Raw genomic sequence first — 19,284 nt, forward strand, 5'->3', positions numbered from 1 at the left:
AGTCTTTTTGTCCACACAAATCAGTATGCAATTACATGGCAGTCATTAAAGTGAAACAGGAAGTAATCACAGTTTGTGAGAATACAAATAGATCCCCCTCAGGGCCATGCAAGTTGCTCCAATCTGAATATATACATTCCAGGCATATTAAGCAGAGGCATAGCACGGCCTGGCTGCAATCTCCAGTTCACGCAGCTGTCCGTCTACTGCAGCGTAATCCCAGCTGCCAATCTGAAAGAAACCAGTTAGTCAGAGCAGACACAACCAACAGAAACAAATGTCACTCAATAATGTTCAGAGGCACTGGGTTCATGGATAATTTCAAACAGTATCTCTGTCTGGAGCACTGATGTGCTCATTCAAAACACCTAAATCTTTGGCTACTGGAAAGAAGCAGATAAAAAAACTAGAACTAGAAAAACAGGCCTGGTAGTACTTCAAAGAGACTGACAAAATAAAAAGGGAAAAGAATCTAAAAAGAAAGTTAAGATGAATTTAAAGACCTGCAAATAAATCTGGATTCAGTACAAGCAAAATCCTAAGCAGCTCTGGGGCTAGTTTTTTTTAAATATAACAGTCTCCGTTTTATTTGAGCACCACAACCAAAATTGCCTCATGTCTCTTTCCACTCTGGCAGCTGAAGATTTCAAGAGAGCAACTCATTGCTTTCATTTAAAATCAATAATTACCACACAGAAAAAAGTGGCATTGCCATGTGCAATACCTTGAAATTTCATCAGTTTCTGGCATTATTCATTCACTCCTCTAAATAGCTAAACATAATCTTTAAAACTTGCTGCCTTCACACAGTCTACTTGCTACTTAGCTGACTCCAAATTTTCTGATATAAAACTTTTTCCTCTGGAAAAAAGCAATCTGTTCCAATCTGCTAGCATTCCACAGAATTTCTTCAACTTTGATGCCATCTCTATTTATTAAATAAAAAAGCTTCATTAAAATAAAAGATTTCCATCTGAAGGAGGTTAATAAACTGATGTAAAAATCCAATATTTAATGGTCTTTAAACGGTCTCACGTGATCACCTTTCAGAATCTGTAACAACTGTGAAAAAGAAACAAATAATTCATTTTGCTAAGCTAAGAAACACATTTATTTAAACTAAGTCATAACTACTACCTGCAAGATCAAACTTGCTGTTTTCAAAGTATGGGTACAATATTATCTCAGAGTCTTCTACGGCAATGAATGAACTTTTTGTTACCATTTAACAAAATGTAACGTTTAACTGAGACTTGATTTTTGGCCACTGCTTGAGGAAAAGCACCTTCGGCATGACCGCAAGCTTTCTCACTCAAGAAGCAGCTATTGTTCAAATATAACTAATAACTAATATAATACAGTTTGCTAAGTAAAGTAGTAAATAAAGTAATAAGTAAGTAAATACCACACCACATCTGCAGCACAGTGGGAACATGGATGAGCTAGACGCCCTAGGCTGCAATGAGCAACTACAATGAAAACACTCCAAACAAAAATTTTTAGTTCCCCAATTACTGTGAAAGTCAATACAGGTATTGTCTGGACTGCATAAAGAGCCTGCAAATAATCAGAGCATGCTGATGACACAAAAAATAACAAAATTTTTGTAGCCTGTTCACTTCCACGTTTGATTCAAGGCTAAATGACTTAGTGTATGGTAACTGTAGCTAGTATACACTAGTACATCTCATCCTTTCCACATACGGAAGAGGAAAAAAAAGTTAAAAAGCAGAAATGCTTTCTATTCAAAAAAGTTACTTTTGAAGGATTATGAACATCACTTTTTTCCATTCCTTGTTTACCTTTTGATTACTCTTTCTTATTTAATGCTGGCCAACAAATATGTCAGCTATCTAAGACTGACCAGCCAGGCACAAATGAAAATGTAAAGAGCCCAGGGGGTCTCAAGGCCTCTCTGGCTCTGATAGATCCACAAGACAGGTCAAGCAAGAAGAGGTGAGGGAACTGACTGCACTGAAAATTTCTATCCTTTGAATTTCAATCAGGGGCTGAGAAAGAAAAAGCTCACTTGGAGCTGAAGAACTAATCTACATGAGTTACCTCCTTCCAAAAACATTTACTCCTTCCAGCCAAAGCAGTTGTTTGATTCTTATTTTTTTAATCCTTATACATCAGGCGTCTCAGTCCTGCTTTAATTAACTCTAAAATACCACTCTTTTTGCTGCTGGATAGAGAAGCAGAAGCACCAGATAAAATTAGAATCTATTCTGTAATGAAGGACAAAAGAGAACATCCAAGTCAAGTACTTTTCTGGTTCGAAACCTATCTGAATACTTTTATGTCTGTTTCTAAGCGCTGTAGTAAATACGTAAGTTAAGACAAAGGGCAATAAACCCCCATTTGTCATGCCATGTCAAACTCTGGGCTGAATGGAATCCAAGAAGTGCCACACCTCCCAGATATCACAGTAAACACTCGCTTATGCTCGTTTTGCCTGTTTACTCCAACCCCACAGACAGGTCACAGCGTGAGCTGAGATGTGAGAATTAATAGGTAAATGATACGAACTGGTGGCGGGAATGGTGCTCCTGTTATTTTAACGCTCCTTTTACCAGCAGAAAACACTTCATCTTTTCATGGGAGAGCCCCGATGCCCAGCCAAGCTGTTTTCATGCAGTAGTGGTACCTGCCCACCCACAGCAGCAACGGAGGCCCTGTCGTGGCTACGTTATCCTGCTCTGCACACCTTCAGAGGAAAAGACCAGAGCACGGGTTTGGTTGCAGTTGACGTGTCCACCTCTCCCTAGCCATGAAATCAGTATGCTTCCTTTGAATATATTCTTCTTAATTCTGCTTCCATATAATGGCATTTTAATATAGATTTGCAATTAAAACTAGACCAATTCTTAACATTTATTTGGCTTTTCACACTGTTCCTGTGCTGTACAATGTCAAGCATGCCATCTGTGCAACACACTTCTGGCCAGAGATGATTCAAAGATTCTTTCTACAGTACGTTGAATTTTGCCTGCATGAATTTGTTACTTACTGAATTCAGCACATCCAAATTTACTGCTCTGTGACAGTGTTTTATAATCACTTGATCCTATTTTTTAAAAACTCATCGCAGCCACAACAAAGACTGTTGCCCAACCTGCTAAAAACAGACTGATCGTTTTCCCAACTATTTAGTAAATGTTAACTATGCTATAAATACAAATCGTGTTTATACTTTGTGAAAGATTCACTGTTGTCAGAGTTCTCCAGCTGAGTTAGAGCTGAAATATGCTATTAAGTCCCACCATGAACACAGCTAAAAGAGAGGCCAAAAATGCTTTCTTTGGGATAAGATATCAGATCTGCTACTGCTGTCATGAAACTGGGGTCATGTAAACTAAACATCCTTGTAACTTCTTTTGGAAAGCACAGAAGTCTCTCAAACTGTAAATATTTAAAAATAAAATTAGACTCATAAGAGATAGGTCTAAGATGCATAAAACTTACCCAAAGATATTAATCTCAGGCAACATTTAAAAGCTATTATCCATAGAATAATTTATCCCATATGCCTTAAAACTGAAAATAAAAGAATTATTTCCTCTCTTTATATAATCAGAAGTGGCACATTCAAATAACATACCAAATGCTACGTCCAAGCTGATTCTTCACAATTTTTGCAACTCCTCGGTTCATATGGAAATAAAATATCAACAGTAGAAATCAAGGTGCCGATAGAATGGAGAAAGCTGTGCTTCCTAATGTTAAACAGACTACCTTCATGTAACAAAAAGGCACCTTCTCTTCAAAGGAAGAAGTATACAACAACTGAATCATCTAAGGCTAAAAGCAAATCACTTAATGAAGGTATGTGGGATATTAATTGGATGGGACTTATTCTCATCTTTTTCAAACTATTATTGCTAATTTTAAAATCATCAGTCTTCCTTAACTGCTGCCTACAAAGGTAATAACAGATTATATTTTTAAAATTATTTAAAGAATACGGTTAGGTGCTTTTTGATAAGCATGGTACAAAATTTAGTATGCTTCCTGAAGTTCAGGGGTTCCTATAGTAAATCAATGACGTATTCTCCAAGTAGTACTTTGCATTCCTGCTATTAGCTTCATCTCTTTTCTTTCCACTTATCCCGTGTTTATGCTAGCTACATAGGGGTATCAGTGGAGAAATGGACTTTTAATTAGGAACTCTGAGTGCAGCCCAGATTCACGATCATCCTTTGTTACACTACACCAGAGACAAGAGAAATTTCTATTCTTCTGACCAAAACACTAATGGAATACCCACGAATCAGTCCAAAATACAAACTATTTTCTATGGATTGTGCTTCACCATTTAATCAGTTGCTTGTCTGAATGGCTTAGATCTAATTCTACTTTTTTTTTTTTTTTTTGCATTCTTGGGCAGCTATTGCAAAAAGAGAGCAGAATTTGTGATAAGAAGGTGCTGTGAATTCTCTCCAGAACAGTTGGATGACATTTATCTGTGCTACCGTGACTCCTTGCCTCTTTCATACAGACAACAAAAAAGCCCTTCCATGGCAGATCTTGTGATTGGGAGTTCCACAGATCAAAACGTGGTGTTCAAGAACGAGTCAACAGAAGGTAGTCACATAGCATACCTCTGCTGGCAAATACTCTATTTTCCACCAGAAATAGATGTGATATTTACTGCTTGTCAACTGAACAGCAACTTCCCTGAGCAGTTGTAACCTCCTTCAGTAAGATACACAAGTACAAGGATCAGAGTCAATGACAACGCTGCGAAAATGGCTCAAGGAAAAAAGAGGAGGATGAAGGAATGGTCTCTGCAGGGACAAGTAGTGCACAGATACGCCTTCAGATATACTGGATCTCTTGCCTTGCTTCTCCTGGTTGCAGCTCCCTTCCCCCACTGGCTGCAACTCAAACCCTTCTCTCTTGATCTACTCCCCTCCCCCTGAGATTTGCCTTTGAATTATGCAAGCTTTGCACTCTCCAGGGTTTATCTGCCAAAAGGTAGCATGTGGCCCATGGTTTGCATTTTAGTTTAAAATTTTCTATTATAGCAGTCAGATCCTTTCAAAATACTTTACTTCCTTTATTCCCATAGGCAGAAAGAATGGCAGGAAAAAATTGTTCACAGCAGTATGAGAGGATGTAAAAGTTCTACATTTTCAGTTTAAAAAAAAGAAAGGAGGAATATGGTTTTAATCAAGTAGTTTTCCTTCCTAGACGAGTGCTTCCTTCTCGTAATATATATAACCTGACTGCCTATAAAAATAAAGGTGCCAGTTGGAGCCATTTAGGAGACCTAAGGAAATTCTGCATTAACCTGAACTCCTCCACTCCTCAGTTCCTTCCCCTATTATTCTGTGTGTGGCCTCTCCTGATGAGTTAGGTCACCAATATCCATACATGTATCTGTGAAGATACTTCAGAAACACATGCATCATAGGCTTCTCATTACCGATGTGGTCCATGCTTAGCATAGACTATGTGGAGAAATTACCATGGTTTAAGCACATGCTATTATTTCCATATGATACCTAAAAGCCTCAGTAACTCACAACTCTCAGAGTATATAGAAGCTTTTCCTTGTTTCAGGTTTGCACATAAAAATGTATTTTCTGCTACAACGGTCAAGATTTAACGACCCAAACCCTAAACCTTATCAAGAGGAGAAAGCCAAAAGCATTCTTTTTGAAATCAAGAAATCCAGAGTAAAATTTCCGGTTTAATAGTTGCCTAATAAACAGATACTAAATCTGAGGTGTCGTGCCTGCCTAAAAATAGCATTAATTGTCCAGATCAGAAAATCGTTTGCCCTCTAACCAGGAATTTGGTGAAGAAAAGAAGAAATACTTTCTAGCAAGCTGACTGAAGGAGAAAAATAAATGTGATTGAAGCTGCTCGGCAGTACAGAACGTTAGCACAGGTCCTCAGGGAGATGGATTACTAAGCAGGAAGAAGGTGAGGCTGTCAAAGGTGCATGATAAATTCATTTAGCACATAGATATAGAATGATTATGCACATAGATATACACACAAACAGATTTTTTATTACTTTCATCTCTACTCATAAGTGAAAACAGAATAACTCACCATTGGTGATGACAGTCATTAAATCTCTGCACTGTCAATATCGTATCAGAGCTGATCGTATGTACCATTTCAAACTACATATACACATTTACATAATAAAAAAATATGCTTTACAAAATACATGTAAATAGCAAGGGATACCTAACTAAAGAGGAATCTTTCTACTGTTTTACTGACCTGCTTAAAGATACTAAATAAAAATATTCCATTGGACCAATCTTCAAGTAACTCAGAGCAAAAGTGCTACAAGATACCATTCATTCTGCTGCCTGCATTCATCAGCATGTATTTTTGACATCATCAGTAGTGTTTTGAAATTCTGCGGCTGCTAAGCTACTCCATTATTACGAACTCAACAAGACTGCTATTCTCCCTCTCCTGTTTTCATTTTTATATGCCACTCAGTTCAGGCAGCATAGAACAACTCAAAAATAAGAAACATTGTAGTGAAGTACAATAATAACAAGAAAAATTCAAAAGATATGGTAACAAAATATATTACTGTATTTACAGAAGTACAAAGTGAATGCCTCTCTAACTGAGATGATCCATACTTCCAGACAGATTTGTAACTTCCCTGGTCTTAAATTACTTTTTTTCAGGCTACGACACAAATAGCACAGATCACAGTTAAACTGACAATAGAACTGTTCTAGAAAAATTAAAAGCTACATAAAAATTGTGTGTGGCAGACCTCTATTTTGATTAGTATTACTTCAATTACTAGTTTCATTAATGATGGTTCAATGATGGTTCATTTAATACTAAAATTAAGAACAAATTACACACAATGCCTAGTCTATTTTTCAGCTCACGCTTAAACCTAGCACTTCAAGAGTCTAATAAATACTTTTACAAGGTAAGAATATTTCCTTGTCAGTGTACAGTGGACAAACATTATCAAGGAAATGAAAACATGGCAGGGTGAACATCTAGTACCCTTGGGTCAATAACTTTTTCAAACCCAGATGATGACATTTTTTCTCAAAAGCCAAGTGTTCCAGTAGCTCTTTTCTTAGCTCAATTAAATGTATTTACGTGCAACATCTGTATTTTAGCTCAAAGTGGACCAAGATGCAGTCTGACGGCAACCCACATAACAATGACATCCAGCCACCACTCTTGGTACTTAAGCCAGTCCTTGCATACCCCTACATGCCCTGCATACCCCCCAAACTTTTCCATTGCGCCCACAAGCCAGCTACAACCCACAGGGTTGCTATGATGTGACTTTCTCTACAGAGGCTGTCAAGGTGCCCCAGTCAGATGGCCAGTATGTACAGAGAAAATAGCATTATTTAAAATAATAATTGCTTACTTCTCAGACCCTCTTTCATATGCAATAAATAACAAATACTTCAATTAGGATTAGCCTAGAATTATACAGTGAACCTCAAACCTAAGATTTGTAAGCAGAAATGTCTTCATTCTTGTCTTCATTCAGTTCATACTTATATTGCCTGTTGCTGTACATCTAGCCATCCTTTTAAATAAAATTGTTGATAGCATTCATATTACTTTGCTCTCAGGGATTCAGAATATTTTATAACAAAGTACCAGTTACATTTATTCCATAATTAAAATACTTGCAGCTATACTTGATACCAATGTATTGCCTGAACAGAGGATGTAAACCCAATCAAAATTCTGTTTTAATCATCCACCACACCCTGCCTTTTTTTTTTTTTTAAAAAAAAACAAACAGCTGTTTAGATGGAGGAGGGAGGAGTCTTTAAGCCCACAATATCCTAAGGGATACTTTAGCAAACAGATTTTTCTGAATGGTGCTGAGTCTGAGTGAGACTACTGATCTTTCCATTGTTTAAATATTTACTTTTGTATATGAAAAAACAGGACAAGTTATTGTTAATTTGATAGCAAGCCAAATAAAAATAATGGAAGCTACAAAACTATGGTGTTTGATGCGTACTGCATATGCAGGATTGCATTAAGAGAGAATTGTTAAACCTGTAAAAGTAAATACAAAAGTGCAAGCCAAATCAAGGTTGCTCACTGTCTTCTGCCATTAAGATCCAGTATTAGTGAAGAAAATGACTGCCCTCAGCAACTGAAGCAATCCTTGAACATTTATTTTTATATTGGCATCCAGTTTGTGCCGAATCCAGGTGCACAAAGTTTAGAGAACAACTTGCATGCTTGTTATCTTAATTTTGCATGCTGTGACGACTGGTTCAGGCACCTTGCATTTGACTGGCCTGTAGCCAAACCACAAGAGACCACAAAGATTTGAACATTCACCAGTAGCCTTGAACAACACAGAATCTTTACACTTTCAACACTGCAGTGGTTAACAAAGATTTTCCTTTCCTATATTTAAAGTACAAACTTACCTCTCTCAATACGGGATCCGTTATTGAACTTAAATTAACAGCTCCTTCATAAGTCAAATAGTAGAATACATTCAGGGACCTAACAGCCTCCGGCCCTTGCTGCTTGTAGCCAAAAATCAGATCAATCCACTGGTGAAGCTGGCAGGAAACAAACTCACTTTCTAATGCCTGTAAAAAAAACACATACAAAATATATAAACTTGAGTTTGCCAGATAGTCATCCTTTCATAGTAGTACAAGCATTTTTTGAATAGTGTGCAAAATTATCTTAACATGTCTAAGTACAAAATTAATAACAGGATTTTAGACATTCTATCAAAAACAAAACAAAACAAAAAGGTGGGCCCTGTGATAGATGTCAGAGTCTCATGCCCTACTCTACTTCCCGCTGACCAGAAGACCTTGCTTTTTAAAACTGTAATAGTAGGAATAAAAAAAAAAAAAAGGCATTAAGGGGATAGCATTTATGCATTTATGGACAGCCAGGCTATGTTTTTATGAACTCTCGAGACGAAATTGTGCTTTTCTGTGTGATGTGCACAGTGAATAATAACAGCACGATAATCTGATTCTGACAGACAGAGAGAAGATTGATAGACTTGGGGAAACTGAACTAACTAGGGATGCTAGGATACAAATTATTTAAAATGCTGGAATATCAACTTGCTATTACTTTTATGTATTTCTTGTATATAACTCTTATACAAGCATATACAGAAACAGTATTATGCTGAATGATTAAGCCACCTTTCTGAAGATGTTATCCAGTTACAACCCAATCCCCAAGCCAAAAGCATCCAAACAATCATGAATGTCTCCATAATGGTATTAGATACAGCACATATATATTAAAAGATGACTTAAAAATCATTGTCACCTAAAGAGTTAATTCATCTAGATTAAATCACTAGCAGGATTAGTTTTCTCTGTTTTACACAGAGGGTTCAATATATTTCTTATTTGAATGAGCAAATGAAACAACGTAACAAAGTCTGATATTCTTTCCATCTAACGAAACGAATGGCATTTTCCTTGTAAAGGAAATTCCTAATTTTGAGCAGAGGAAGTTAAAATTAATCTGAAAACCAAGGAAATCACTCTGCAATTTGCACACAAAAATGATGGGTTTGTTTCATTAACCGATGCCTGAGAACAACATTTAAATTGACACATAAAACCAGCAATTGTCTTAATTTGTGTGGTGCACTCCACACAAAAGCCCTAAATATGTTCAAATTAGAGCAAGCTGCTTGATTGTCACTGCAGTCTCATGTCATATTAATGCATGACAAACATTAAACCATACACTTAAATGGCAATTTATATCATTTAAATGTTTACTGCCACACCAGATCATCACTCATTTAAATGTGACTTTCTGACAGCTAATTTCAGTTAATTTTCCTCGATTCACTTAATTAGAACTTTCAATCAAGAAAAGACCTGTACATATCTTCGACATCATAACATTCTTCTTTTTATTATTATTTTTATTAGGATTCCCAGCTACTGAACTGCTGAAAGCATTCTTTAAAATGAATTACCACACAGTATAGTATCTCTTTGGATGATAGTATGGAAATACCTTATAACATATATGCTTAGACAGGATTTTTTTTCTTACTTTTTTCTTTTTTTAAAAAAATTTAAAAAAAACCCAACATTTAGACACAGACACACAATTAAAACTATAAAAAACCACAAGCGGGCCAATTAAAAATTAATGATTTCAAAATTGTTTAATAAGATAAAACCAGTCAGTAGTCTCATGAGTGTCCATAACACTACAATATGCAGCCATAAAATTCTACAGGACTCAGCAAATGACAATGATAGGAATTAATTTTCTTGCTATCCTGCTAAAAAAAGTTTAACCCCAGAATATACTTACTATTACCATTATAACTAGTTACTATCAGGAAAAACAGCATTAAGAACTTGTGTGTATATATATATATATACACACACACACACAGAGTACATGCAGAGGTTGTTCATATTTTCCTTTTCTTCAAAAGCTAGATTTGTAATAGGTCATATTACCCTCACAAAGCATTTGGACATGACTAACTAAAGGAATATCGCTCTGCAATCTCCTCAGATTAACAGATATATAAATCTGATTTTTTCTGAAAAAAACAAAACTAAAACACACTCTGCCTTTTCGTGGAATGGTTGGGAGCCATCCTGAATTTACTTCTCTTTTCCAAGTTTAAAATTATTTTACACTTGTAATTTATACAGTTTCAAAAGTAGACCATTTTCTTTTATTTTTTTTCCACATTAGGCCATTTTACTTCTTTTTTTATTTGCCAAATCACAAATAAAAGGGCTGAACAAAAAATGACTACAGTCAGCATCAATATCCAGGAGCCTGAAGGACAGACCAAATACAGCACACAAACTGAAAGGCTAAATAAGCTTGCCTGTCATTTCAGGTTCACAGTTAAGCTCCTGTTTGGAAGGAAGTGCTTATGCTGTGATACAATCGATGGACGAACAATACTTAACAGTCTGTATAATGATTAAAAAATAAAGTAGACTTTCATGGAAAACAACACAATGTACCAATACACGTGATGCACTTTATAGCCACACTGGTATACATTACTTAAGTATGGGTACTCCTTAAAAAAAAAAAAAAAAAAAAATCTGAGAAGTTAAAAAGTTCTAATTTGAATAACTAGCCAGTTTTAAAAAGGAGGTGTTTTTAAAAAAAAAATGTTACTGTTAGCATTTACCTCTTGCAAAACTAAACCACGGGTATCGAATGCTAAGCATTTAGGATTACTTAAGCATCTAGGACAGCCAGTGCTCATTAAGGCTCAAGTTAAATATGGCATGCAGCGATGGGATACTAACATCCTTCCCATGCTGCTCTTAAAGCAAACCAATCAATTGTTAGCGCTCCCACAGCAGACCAAGTACATCATTTACTGTGTGCTCTGAGGAAAACGTGTAAAACAAGAAAATCCTCTAGAATGTCTGCTGTAATATAGTAATATTCAATCCTATTGAGTTATTGTAAAATAAATCAGTGACTGATGCCCAATTGTTAAAGGATCAAACAAGACCATGAAAAGACCGTCATGTGAAGCCACACACAAATTGTCAATTCTGTCCACAGGGACTCATACTAACTTTGACAAACTGTCTTGGGGCTGATATCTGTTTCTTTAATGAGATCTATTAGGCAGAGACTAAAACACTTGAGATATGCTAAAAAGTACAGTATACAGATGTCAAACACAAACACCTATTAGTAACTTTCATTTCTCCATTCCCAAGGTAGAAACACTTCAGACACATCAACAAATTGAAGTGTTGATCTTACAAGGAAATTTTAGTTTATTCATAAATATTTTTCAAATGCATACTCTGATGTCACTAAATATGTGCAATCAAAACTACTTCTTCATGAACGACTCTGAAATCCATTATTTTATGCACATCTTTTTCTGCCCTGTTTTCTGAAAGGAATGAACGGAGAATAATTTCCTGCCAGCAACTGAAGACTAGTATCAGTCTAATCCTGATACAAATTATTTGGTAAAAAATGGTCAGAACGACAAAAACATAAAACTAGCAGGTTAGGAAAGATTTTGCCTTTTCCCAGTATAACTACCCATTTATTATGATATATTTTCCCAACAGTATTAGACCCTTGGAATCAAGATTTTTATCTTTAAAGAGACTATTATTGGCTTTTGCCCTCTACTTTTCTTTCTGGTTTAGATTATGTAATGACATATAGCATATGAAATGATGTCTATTAAAAATGAATATATACTGTGCTTGAGATTAGGATGTTCCAATGCCAAAATTAGATGAAAAGATAACTGTATTTCTTTTCACCAGCACAGATATTTATTCATAATGAAGCCGTTAAAAAATAGACCACAGACTTCCTTGCCTTATTCCTATGCTGACGAAAGCAAGGTAATCTTGAAGCAAAGCGTAAAGCATGCATGTAACTCTTATTTGAAAGAGAGAAAAGAAGTCCCACCTATATAAAATGTGTTTTATATAGTTAAAGTGAAAGTAGAAACTTTAATGAGAAACCAAAACTGCTTCTCATACATGAATAATCTTTCCTATTTATTCAATTAAAAAAAAAAACCACAACAACCCAAACACCAAGCCAAAAACCCCAGGAATATACTACATCGGCAAGTAAGAAATTACAAATCTCAAGTACAAATAATTGCCTATTACCTTTAATGGGCTAAATATTTTAATTCATCTTTGAAGTAAGACATTTCCTTTGAAACACTTAAAATAATTGAGTCTCTTTTTTTATGTTCCATATGAAAAATATTTACATATGAACAGAAAAGCATGAATTAGGATTTCACAATTTTAGCACAAACACAATTTTGACGTGAAAAATTCTCTTCTTGAACACGACAAAGCACCCACACAACTTTAAGTACGTATTCTGGCTTGGAACTATGTGTGTGCACTTATATTTAAAAAAAAAAACAACCCAAAACCAAACAACTGGAATTATGTTTGCATGTGCAGGCTTTCAGACACAAGTTGGTAATGCTGCCTTAACATTGATATATGACCTTTGTTAAGTTACAATGAAGAAGGCTGGTTTTTTCAGCCTAATTAGAACTGTTTCAAATTTTCCTGCTAAATATATGATAGAAAGTCCTTTCAACTTTTTTTTTTATTCTAGAGTTTCTTTCCATGTCAACCTTGTTCCAATCAAAATATGTTTTGAATTAAATTATTTTGATTCAATATGTGGATCACATTTCACTTCTAAGATTTAAAGTCCAAAAAGGAAAAGTTTAGGCTGTTCAAACAAAGCAAAAGCAGCCACTTTGCGGAAAGCTATTCACATTTACCAAGACTGACAAATTGTTTGTGCGCACCATTAGGTCTAGTTTCTGCAATAGTTGCCAGATTTCCTGTCCTCCTAATAACATATTAACTCTTGAAGTGCTGGCTTTATCTTTTGAGGTCTCTCAGTAACCACTAGTATTTAAAAGTAAATTACCAAACACACTTTCACCAGCAACACTATTTGATCACATGGGTAGAGATCCGAGAAAAAAAAAGCATAAAAAGCTATTAGAAAGATACTGAACTCAAGCCTGCCTTGAAGACATCAGGAGGAGGAGGAAGAAGAAGAGGACAGCAGACTTACTGAGAAGAAAACTCTGAGTTCTGCATGCATGAGGTAATACAAATTTCAAAAGGATGAAACGGACATCAAAACTGTTTATACGATTGGTGGTTTCTAATTTGCTAAATAACTGTTCCAAGCAAATGCATATAGTTTTATTTACTGTATTTTGCAATTTGTTTTAAAAATTAAATGCATCAGAAAGTGAGCAATTGCTTTACAGCTTACGTTATGAGAACTAGCTCATTTTTCTGTTTTTTTTGTGTGTTCCAGAAGTGCACTCCAATGTATTCTTCATAACCTAAGCTAGCATTTTACTTTACATCTCTATTTGGTTACCAATACCCTGATAAAATAGAAAAAGAACTCTGGAAAATATAATCTTAATAAAAAGATTTAACTCAGATGCTTTACTGAAGACGACTGATCTTATAAAACAAAGGATACCAACAATCTGAGAAGAAGCTCAGACGTAGGAGATCTGTGGCATCTGCTCCTTCTAGTTCTCTGTATCTAACAATAAAGTACTAAGTAATGAGAAAAGAGAAAATTCGTGTAATAGAGTAACTTAATGAAACAGAATTTTGTGGCAAGGTACATTCTGCATACAGCATGTAAACAAAGGAAAACATTCTGCAATCTAATGACTCAAACTCCTACCTGAATTGATGTAATTGTTACCAAAATAAGAATGAATTAGTAGCATGTTTAGCTAAAAATCTTGAGCACTTCTGCATCTTTTGGTGGTTTCTATATTCAGTCTACAGCTGTTATTTTGTACTTTAAATGGACAAGTCAGACAGCTGTTATGTATTTTGTAAAATGAAAGCTACATTTCCTTTGAAATTTGGCTTTAATCTCAACTGAAATCTCTATCATTAGGTGCCAGGAATAAAAGATTTAGATGAATATGAAAACTTGCCTTGGAGAGTTCTTAGCTACTCTTACCATAAAGGGCAGTGTTCGCCCTTAAAAAAATATTTCTTAGAATATCCATGATAATCTGCAGATTTGAGAGCAATATTTTAAGGCAAAATTGCTACAATTTACCATGAAGAGTATATAGATAAACAGACCAAATATTGCATTTTTGTTGTTAAGTTTCAAAGCTTAGACATCTACCTTAGGTGCCAACAGTGAAAACATTTAGACAGATGTTTATCTTTACTCTTGTGAGCAATTGCACAGCCTTCATAGTAGAACAACTTAGAAAGGTGAAGTAAAGCATCCTGGCTTGCAGGATCTCCAGAGGTACCCATTAGAAGAAGACACAAGCATATGGCTGTTAGAACATTTGGAGAGCTAGACTTAAAAATGCATACTTCCAAAAATGACACTATAGTGTAGAGAAACTGAAAACAGGTTAAATAAAGCCAGCATGGGTCCCAAAGCAGTGTAGTTTCAATGTCACACACTGAATAAGGGGTGATTTGCCCACAGTCCGTGTAGTTGGTGTATCCTTTTCCTTGAGCGTGCACACTGGTACTCAACAGTTAATGAACTATAAGTTCACATGTTGGCTTACCTCTCTTGTTCACATATTCCACTGGCCATGGTTGTGACAATACTAACTTCCCCATTGGAAAAAAGAGTGGGCAAAACCCGTCTCAGCCAACTGGCTCCATAAACCAACAGATACTTTTCAAAAGGCATACCAAGAATAGTCCCTTCCTAATTGTTTGATTTCTTCTCAGCCAGAGGAAGAAAAGATACAGAAGAATTGTGATAGGAACAAAAAATGATCAGGAGGTCTTTATTAAATTCCCCTACATGAAAAATAATATATAGAAGCCATAATTAATTACACTTGTGGAATCACACAAATGGCTCTCATTATTCATAACTGTGATAATTCTGATGTATGTGGCTTGCATTTCCCCAGAGACACACAGAAAATCTAACCACAACCGGTTAGACCATAACCACCTATTACTACAAATACGGCTAAAAGCAAGTATTTATAACACCAAGAGGTGCTGCTGATTCCTCCACCATTTCCACCTGTCTCCCTCCACCTCCCCCATTTTTTGTCCACATTTAAAATGTCTGCTACATTGATAGAGGATTCTCTCCTCCAGAAGAGTCAGCAACATGCCGAGGCAGTGAATGAAAATACCTTTTGAAAATCCTCACACACAGCACCAAGAGAAGGCAGGAAGCTCCCTCCTCCCTGAAATTCAGCAATTCCTCTCCCAGTTCCTCCAGCACTTGTTTGCATGAAGACTGACAGCCTGGATCTGGAACCTATTACCCATGGAAGCACAGGCTGTTAACCACACAGCTGACAGTTGGCTCAGTCAAATTAGTTTAAATGAAGTTTTGTATTAAAAAAAAACCCAACAAACTAAACACCAAAAATCCCACAAGATATGACTGTATTGCACAATGCAGTGTTGCGTACTGATCGAGCTGGCAGTGAAGCTATGCAAACATGTTAGCATCCCATGCTGCCAAGCTAACATATATTTCCTCTCAGAAAGTTAACGCAGGTATACTGCTTCTAACGCTTCAGCTAACTTGCGTACTTCTAGCCGAGGGACTTCTGCGTGGCATCTCCTTGAGCCTTGTCAACAAGATCACAGTTGCTTCCGAATGTCAAGTATTAGCCAAAGACAAACCAAAAGGTCAGAGCACTACACACTTCCGAAACAGCATTTGTCATGGTAAACAGCGATTCACCTTTTTAGTTACAGATTTCTTTCCCATTAAGAGAGAGGTGCAAAACACACACTACAAAACTTTAAACAGTGTAAAATTTGCTTGCCTTTGAGGTTGAACAAGCTTTTCACTGAAGCTAGAAACAGGCCAAACTCTGAAATTCAGGAAAGTGTTATGATTAGAGTACACTTACCCAGTGGTGGGGTTTTAGCTTACTTATACTAAATGAATACACAGCTAGCATAATTGTAATATAACATATGGTGAAATTTAGTGAATGCAGTGAAGGTCATGAAGTTTTAGAAACATCTGAAACACGAACTGAACTTGCATGATCAAAATGCAAAAAAGATTTACATGAACACAGACAAACCCACACTTGACGCAGCTTTCATGTTAAGTATTAGGCTGGGTACTACCATCCCATTTGATCCTCAAAATTTAAGCCTACACATGCTGTCTGGTTAATGACAGCACAATACACTTCAAACTGGGAGAAACTACTGATTTTTTTTTTTTAAAGTATTTTATATCTAAACTGCTTGTACATTTTTTCCTTCTGATTTGCTCCGTAAGCCCTAAAAGTCAACTGTTGCTTTATTTTTGCACTCTGTTTTAACAGCTTGCAGCATTTATACTGTGCTTTGATGTGTCAGTTGTATATGCAATTCACAAGAACTGTGATGATCAACAAGTATTAGTATGCATGTAAGAGGAGACAGAAATGGTTGCAAACACATGGTCTTCAAATCACTGCAAATCGCACTAGCAAATGTCTTAGAACGAGTTGTAGAGACTAATCTTAATTTGTCTTTGAAGCCAGTTCTGGGAAAAAAACATTCTAGAAAAATTTGTTTAAGATTAGGAAATGGTATGACAAAAGGTCAAGGAATTTAAAATTTAAAACACAGTTTAGATGCAAGTCAGGCAGACAAGTCATTTCAATCTTGTCATTTGACTTGTCTGCTAATTCACAGAATAGGAAGCATTCAAGAGCTTTTGGAGAACAGAACACAAGATTTACAAAGGCAATTAGGGTACCACATCTGAATAAATCAAACAGTTACAAAAATAGGAAACAGCACTATATCATCACGTGGCACAACTGTGTAACCCACTCTGGGGCTAACACGCATAGATAAGCATGGGATTTGCTTCCTTGCAATGATTATGAACAGTGAAGCCCCGATCTTTATATATGAAGACATTCTGAGTGGTTGCTTAGGATGACAACACAAGGTACGTTTGGCAAGGACACCTGACTCCTTAAAGCTGGCATTTAACTGGAATGACACAGGAGAATCATTATTTGACTTTAACAATGACAGCGAAAGGGAGAATTTGTGCATCGAGGACATTATCAGCCTCTAAATTCAGCACTTAAGAAAAAAATCAGATTTGTGGAAGATACTATTTGGAAACGAAATGCTCCTTGCAAACTTTCCCAGACACCTGTAGCAGGTTCTCGTTTAACATCTTGTTTTGGCATGTTTGCTAAGCAAACTACCAGGAAGTCTGAATCCAGACGAACTGGTGCTCAGGGTGGCTCACCTTCTATCAAATACTCCAGGACAAGCATTTCCACAGTCTCCTGATTAAGGAGGACACACAGTCTTGACTGTTCGTCATGCCCTGTCCCAGTGGATCCCCTGGGCTGACGGTCCCTGGGAGTAGTTTGGCTGGTGATGGAATTTGCAACAGAACAAAGAGCTCTTAGGAGTCAGGTTCAATGCTTGAAAGAAATCAAACTGAGAATGGATTATATTTGTAAATTACTTCTTAAAATGCCTATCCTTAGAAAATGCAAAAATCTCTCTTTTTTATTCTAATTTCATCACGCATTGCATGTTGAGTTACAACTAGTTTTGCTCATAATGCTTTCTTGCAGATAGTTTAATTTCTTCTAGATTTTATTCCCTTTTTTCACCTAAATCGCTTCAAATTTCCACTATGACAGCTGGACACAGAGAGCCAAGTGATATATTAAGTATATTGAGCATGCTCAGGAAATCAAGGCATAAACACTTCCAAGCGCAACAGACATTGTGTAGCCAGTTGAGAGCAAACTTTTCATAACCTTTATATTGCTCTGCCATGAACCGTGTTAGTGGGAAGGGCGAAAGAGATTAATACAATTAAAATTAACATTCAGAGGTTATATGCTGCAAAGGCATATGGTCAGTTATTAACATTTTAATGAATTAAATTCTTCCAGCTATAAGATAAATAAGATGCTAAAAACCCCTATAATTTTCCCTTATATCAACAATATACTTTTTTTCTTCATAGAAGATGGCCTAAAAACCCTTAACATTTAGAAATAAAAAACATACTGCGATAAAACAGTATTTAAGTCCCATCTTCCAAATAACAATTTAATTCAGAGGCTGAACTCCCAGAGACAGGTCTTGCTCTTTACAGGGCAAACAAGCAAGCAAGCGTCTATGACGTTACTTCCCAGTATGGAAAAAGAATGAGTTTTTAAAAAAATACAACCCTCCAAAAACAACACAGTGTTACACTACGTTTTGAAGTAGCAGCAACCAAAGGTTTTAATCAAACGATGCTTCCAATAAAACTACCTAGTCTGACTGAGGGTAACACTAATAGGTGAATTTTTTAAAATAAAATCCTGCACCTGTGGCCCGCAGGTTTTCTTACAGAGAGTAAGAGAAGCACAAAGCCCCGGTCGAGTTCTCGCCTCCAAGTCAGGGTTGCTCAAAACTGTAATGGGCTGATCTTACCCAGGAAAGCAGAAGGTGCCCATAGCTCCTCACCACCGCAACCACACAACGGAGTGGTTGTTCCTGCAAGTGGTTTAGATACCTAGTCCAGTCTCTATAAGCTAACCTTGAAGTTCACCCATCGGCAGAGCATGGGGGAAACTAACACTGTTTTTAAAAAGTCTGATGAGTCTGTATTTTCAATTCTACCCCTTCTTTTAGAGAAGCTGCTTTTTTTTTTTTTTCCCTCCAGGTATATGCCAAATGGCAAAGAAGCCTTTTTGTAGCATTTGGAAGAAAAAAAAAAAACCCAACACCGAAACCAAACACCCAAACCAGGCACACCAGGCTG

At 36.3% G+C, this 19,284-nt stretch overlaps 1 protein-coding gene across 1 annotated transcript in view; it reads right to left on the minus strand.

Annotated features, from left to right (window-relative positions):
* LRBA (LPS-responsive vesicle trafficking, beach and anchor containing) overlaps nucleotides 1–19,284 on the minus strand; it is a 431,397-nt gene that overhangs the window by 51,326 nt on the left and 360,787 nt on the right. Inside the window, exon 48 of the mRNA XM_010576372.1 lies at nucleotides 8,415–8,582. Within this exon, the coding sequence (XP_010574674.1) occupies nucleotides 8,415–8,582 (168 nt within the window). The remainder of the gene's footprint in view (nucleotides 1–8,414; nucleotides 8,583–19,284) is intronic.

Source organism: Haliaeetus leucocephalus, unplaced genomic scaffold, assembly GCF_000737465.1.
Source record: "Haliaeetus leucocephalus isolate CR32 unplaced genomic scaffold, Haliaeetus_leucocephalus-4.0 Scaffold21, whole genome shotgun sequence".
In the NCBI taxonomy this organism is placed as follows: domain Eukaryota; kingdom Metazoa; phylum Chordata; class Aves; order Accipitriformes; family Accipitridae; genus Haliaeetus; species Haliaeetus leucocephalus.